The 6,350-nt window shown below is 39.2% G+C and overlaps 1 protein-coding gene across 1 annotated transcript; it reads left to right on the forward strand.

The window, feature by feature from the left end:
• The first annotated feature begins 2,922 nt into the window (after positions 1–2,922).
• LOC139710316 (uncharacterized) lies at positions 2,923–4,741 on the forward strand. Its single transcript, XM_071622564.1, has one exon. It carries the CDS (start codon positions 3,098–3,100, stop codon positions 4,481–4,483), a length of 1,386 nt encoding a protein of 461 aa, XP_071478665.1. The 5' UTR covers positions 2,923–3,097; the 3' UTR covers positions 4,484–4,741.
• The last annotated feature ends 1,609 nt before the right edge of the window (positions 4,742–6,350 follow it).

Below are 6,350 nucleotides of genomic sequence, written 5' to 3' on the forward strand. Positions count from 1 at the left end.
TTTTTTATGTGCAGAGAATTGTTAAAGAAGTCATGTTTTTAGTCAGTAATTTAGCATCTTCAAGCCTTTCTCTTCCACACGTCACCATTAAAGGACAAATTTACCCTAACATACATGTGGATAGAGAGAATGCAGCAATATTAGTAGAACACATTAGTGAAAGTTTGAGGAAAATCAGACAATCCTTTCAAAAGTTATGAATTTGGGGAATTTCAGTGCAGCCATCACTGGATGAGAAGACTACTGCAGCGTGTGATGTCACATGCGTTGAACGATGTAAAGAAAATGATTAAAGAAAATTCAACATATTTAAACTTTTCTCGCATAATAAAAGTATACTTCACTTGCCTCTTTCAGAATCCAGGGGGAAATATATTACCCATAACATACGTCAGTAACAAGTCGAGGGAATGTGCACTTATTTATTTTGTGAACTTTGTGGAATTCCCTTTTTATTTTTCCTATATCGTTCTACGCATCTGAATCATAAACTGTTAAGCAGTGACTGCGCAGAAACTTTAAAAATTCAATACTTTTGAATGGATTGTCCGATTTTCCTCAAAATTTCACTGATGTGTTCTGCTAATTTTGCTGCATTCATTAAATCCACATGTATATCAAGGTGAATATGTCCTTTAAGTGTTGTATACTCTGTAGATCAATGGGAGATTTGGGGGATGGAGACATTGTTGCACAATGTGGTTGTCATTTTTCTTTGCCTCGTCGAGTGATTTATAAGGTACATATACATATTTTACATTAAAAGCTACAATATTACTATGAAGAAAAAAATTACATCATCACAGAGTAATTATGATAGTCGTATCAAAAATTTGAAAATTCGCAAAATATTGAATTCATCATTCTAGTAGCACAAGAATTATAATTGTATTCTTTTCTTCTTTCTTCTTAATGGCACGCGACAATTCTTTTGATATGAACATTCCCTCCTTGGTAGTATTCGTATATAACCAATTTCCCATTCTTAAAAAGAAATAACAAATGATAAAAGAAATCTTTGGAAGCATTGTTTTGGAAGCAACTTTTCATTTGTCTGTTCCAGTAATGTTCTGATCAACAATCAGTTTGCAAATAGTCCAAAAATCCTAGGTTCGGAAAAAAAAATTACATCTATTTTCACAACCTATATTATGTTGTTGTGTGTTGGATATTGCGCACCAATAGCTTTACTCGGTATTATAATGTCGTAATATTTCTTTCAGATATTCAAGGAGAGAGGTTTGGAGGTCTGGACATAGCTGCAAATGTGGAGGGCATTCATACTAATATCCCTGTTTTGTTAAAACATTGGAAACCTTGAACACATTTGTCTGTTTGATATTGCTGTACAGCACATAATTATCAATTTGCAATATTTTGCAATTTGCACTTGGGTGCTGTGTTATGGTCTTAGAAACTCGTCCGGAGATTACTGGAAGTGAAACTCGAATCTAAAAAATCAGCCTGGCCATGAATAGAAACAAAATGAAAAAAAAAAAAGATATTCTCAAATTCAATTTATTTTAGTTACATTATCTTTTTTTTTTCAAGAATACGATGTACGAGATAAAATACAATAACATAGATTTTGGTAAAAATAAGTTCTTCATATCAAAATTCAGTTTTACACACAAATTCAATAGATGGTTTTAGATGCAAAACGCAGTAGGATAGATTGTTGTTTTATTTTCTTTCATTATTTGTTCCACGTTGTAGGAGCCGTTATATACATGTATATATTATATATATACATGTATATATATATATATATATATATATACATGTATATATATATATATATATATATAATATATATATATATACGTATATATATATATATATATACATGTGTATATGTGTGTGTTATATGTATGTTATATACGAGATGATGCATAAGATCACTAACCTTTTCTTGTGACAAAAAGGACTACCAACACAAATACACGCATATCTCTTTTATGTTATCAAGCCCCATATAGCTGCCTATCGCCTATAGTCAGTCTGATTGCCCAACCTTCTAACCCAACCTTTCACGGTCCATATACTTCTTTTATTCCTAATACAAAGAGGCATCGTTGCTGTATCCTACGTAGTGACTTTTGTGCCAAATAAACAGTTAATGAATGCAGATGTAGGTCGTCACAGCCAACTGACCTTGAGTACATAATGATTCACGCCCACCGGGGAATTAAAGATCCAAATTTGCGTGATAATTCCAAACGACTGCAAAGCCATAATGATTCACGTTCATTATTGTGGTATTGGGTGTCCTTTCCCTTTCTTTCCTTCTGGGAGTCAGTATTTGGACCATTCACTGCAAGAATGATTACGAATTGACTCGCGTGTAATTCATGTTTTTCTCGCTCTCCCTCGCTGCAAGTGCAGTTGTACGTCCATAAGAACACAGGCTGAGTGGAGACCTCACGCCACTTCCTAATTATCATGACGTTGTCACCAGCCGATTGGACTTTGGAACGACCAATTCAATTCGCGCTCGGAATACCTGCGGTGTAAACAGCATACTCCAGTACGTTGTATGTAACCCTACGGGAAGAATGGTGTATCGTCGCAAAGACATTTCGTTTGATACCATATAGTTACCACTTATTTCTGAATGTCTACCTTAACCGTATAATACTGCTAGTGACTACCAGAGGACAAATAATTCTTACACTGCAAGATATAACCCATCACTTGTCGACACCGTCTGTGTAGGAATAGCTTGTGATGCAGAAACAGAACCATAGGCGGTGAATGTTCCGTATCTCAGTGTACAGAAAGAAGCATTTTGAATCGTAACGGTGCGCGATGTGTGTAAATCATGAAGGTACAATATGGATACGCAATTATGATGACACATACCACCAATTTCCCCATGGCTACCCAAACGTGAGTGAAGGCACTGATTGAAACGCTATTGCTGTTAAAAGACAGTGCAGGGAGTGAGCATTTGCTCAAAAAGAGAATATCGCCCACCCATATGAGATGATGATGGCGATGGTTGGACAATATTGCAGCTTGTGTCACCTGCCGCTGTCAATACTGGATGCCGCCGTGATGAAGAGTGGGGAATCACCATACAAAACGAAATGAAAATATGGCTGAGAAGATTAGAAGAAAGACCATTTATTCGTGCCTGACATGCCCTCTCTGTTTTGACATCTTTGCTAACCCCACACTCCTGCACTGTGGACACACTTTCTGCAAGCGCTGTCTTCTGGAATATGACAAATCTCAAGCGGTTACGTGGAGCGACATGGTGTGCCCATTGTGCAGGCAGACAACTGTTTTACAGGTCAACAGAGTGGAGGACCTTCCTTCAAACACCGCCATCAGTAACATCCTCGATCACCTGCAGTCCAGCGAGTCTGTTCAGCGGTCACTCCGAGAGCCGTCAACCCTGTGCACAGCTTGCGAAGATCGCACGCCTGCCCTGTCTTTCTGCCGTGACTGCCATGCTAGCCTGTGCGAGGCGTGCACCATGAGACACCGGCAGATGCCACTCCTCTTCGTCAATCACCGTGTGATCTCCATTGAGGAGGCCCTTGAGCTTGGAGATAAGACGGATCTTCGACCGACCAACGGCAAAGGTATGCGAGATAAAAGTTGCCAAGATCTGAAGGATGATGATGCGTCATCAACGGGATCGTCCGGCTCTGACTCGATAGAACGTCAGATCGGCAACGGCCATGACAGCGTGGCAGTGCTGGCAGAAGTGAACTTACCTGGACGAGCTGTCGGCATGGCGAAAATGACGAGAGATAGAGTTGTCGTGACTTTTGGTCGCTTCGCTTCTGGTGCCTTCTCTTATTCTCTCGGAGGAAGTCAGTCGCCACATCTTTCAGAGAATGAGGGAAAAGTATACGATATCGTATTCCTCTCGGATGGACGATCGGTAGCTGCTCTGGCAGATGGAATTCTGAAGGTTTACAATTCTGATGGATCCCCAACGGATATTAGCTTGGTCAGTCAGAACAATGCTGAAGGGTACTATTCTCGCCTATGCCGCGATGAATGTAATAGAATACTCGCTGTGAACAGAACAAATCAGATTGTGATACATAGTCTAGGAGACGACTGTCCTCCTAGGGTCGTATCTACGGGGTCCTTGATACCGCGGCAGGTCAACGTCACAAAAACCGGCCTCATTATCACCAGTACGTGCGACATAGTACCCAGCAGGGTGACAGTGTTCGATTCCACAGGCCACATGGGGAGCACCCTTGAGTCCATAGGTTATCCAGAGTACCTGTTCGCTACCCTGGACCTCCACGACAGGATGCTGGTGGCAAGAGTAATGGCGCAAAGCATCAAACTTTCCCTGTACACCCTTGAAGGGACGCGCTTAGTTCAGCAAGTAGAATGGCCGGAACTGTTCCTCAGAGGTATAACACCATCTTGGTGTTACATGGCATACCTGTCTTGCAATACCTTGGCCCTTGCAAGTTCTAAATTGTATTTCATTCACATCCCAGATTGGTAATCTGTATTTTGAGTGATTTGATATTTCAGTCATCACCAAATCACATGCCTAAACGCTCTGCAACTGCAAAGAATAGTCATGAATAACATGAATGAAAGCGATTTTAACAAATCCAACAAAGGAAAGAACTCTCATCTCCCTGAACTAACCGATTCCTGACCAGCAAAGAACAACTTCCTTTCCATCAATATCAATTTATGTGATTTGCTGTTTAGAAATAAAAGTTTACGCTTTATGATAGCAAGTAAAATAAACAATCTTAAGGCCTACTTCCCTGTATGACATTTAAATTTCTACTGACTGATGTAAAGCATAGAAAGTCTGTACAGTAGTGTTTTAGATATTTTTCCCCTTTTTGATTTATTGTCAGCAGTGGCGTATCTAGGGGAAACGGCGGCCGGGGCAAGCGCGAAAATTGCGTCCCTAATTTCTGAAAAAGTGTTCAACCCCAACCCCATCCCGGTAGGGACTTTAAACAAAGTCTACATGATATGCTTTTTTCAAGCACTTAAAAGGGGTCTTTTGAGGGTGATTTAAATGTAGCGAATTTTGATAAATTTTGGCGAGCGAGCGCAGCGAGCGAGCCGAAAAATTTTGTATTTCAGCTTACAAAACATGGAATTCTTGCCATTTTTTGCTTATCAAATCTTACAATTCTAATCAAGATATAGTGACGGCCTTATAGATAACGATTTATACCAACAAACTGAGGACTTTAAAAAAATACTCTAAATTAGTGCGCGCGAGTGAGCCGAAATTTGTATATTTCTGCGTCATCATCACGTTTTGTTCTTATCTCTCTTTTTTATATATATATATAAATTTTGGCGAGCGAGCGCAGCGAGCGAGCCGAAAATTTTTGTATTTCAGCTTACAAAACATGGAATTCTTGTCATTTTTTGCTTCTTAAATCTTACAATTCTAATCAAGATATAGTGACGGCCTTATAGATAACGATTTATACCAACAAACTGAGGACTTTAAAAAAAAATACTCTAAATTAGTGCGCGCGAGTGAGCCGAAATTTGTATATTTCTGCGTCATCATCACGTTTTGTTCTTATCTCTCTTTATATATATACATATATATATATATATATATATATAAATTTTGGCGAGCGAGCGCAGCGACCGAGCCGAAAATTTTTGTATTTCAGGTTACAAAACATGGAATTTTTGTCATTTTTTGCTTATTAAATCTTACAATTCTAATCAAGATATAGTGACGACCTTATAGATAACGATTTATACCAACAAACTGAAGCCGAAATTTGTATATTTCCGCGTCATCATTACGTATTGTTCTTATCTTTTTTGATTTTTTTTTGCGCCCCCCCCCCCCCACCCGTATGTTCGAAACCGTTGGCGTCCTCTTTTGATCCAATCGGCGATCGCCTTCAGAACGAAAGAAATTGCAGCCGCTGCTCAGTGAAACATTTTTCCTGCTAAATATTAAATGACATGTGTGAACACAATAGACATTGTCATTTTGTCCGCGTCGTCACGGTTTGTTCTTATCTTCTTCTTCTTCCTTTTTTTGATAAATTTTGGCGAGTGAGCGCAGCGAGCGAGCTGAAAATTTTTATATTTCAGCTTACTAAACATGGAACTCTTGTCATTTTTTGCTTATTAAATCTTACAATTCTAATCTAGATATAGTGACGGCCTTATAGATAACGATTTATACCACCAAACTGAGGACTTGAAAAGATACTCTAAATTAGTACGAGCGAGTGAGCCGAAATTTGTATATTTCCGCGTCATCATTGCGTTTTGTTCTTATCTTGTTTGATTTGGGGGTTTTTTGCGCCCCCCCCCCCCCCCCCGTATGTTCGAAACCGTTGGCGCCTTTTGATCCAATTGGCGAT

The sequence above is a fragment of the Diadema antillarum genome, unplaced genomic scaffold (genome assembly GCF_040938485.1).
Source record: "Diadema antillarum isolate AM-2024a unplaced genomic scaffold, OU_Dant_1.0 scf00000000, whole genome shotgun sequence".
Taxonomy (NCBI): Eukaryota; Metazoa; Echinodermata; class Echinoidea; order Diadematoida; family Diadematidae; genus Diadema; species Diadema antillarum.

Coding starts and splice junctions, on each gene's coding strand:
- LOC139710316 (XM_071622564.1), top strand. CDS start 3,098: ATGGCTGAGAAGATTAGAAGAAAGACCATTTATTCGTGCCTGACATGC.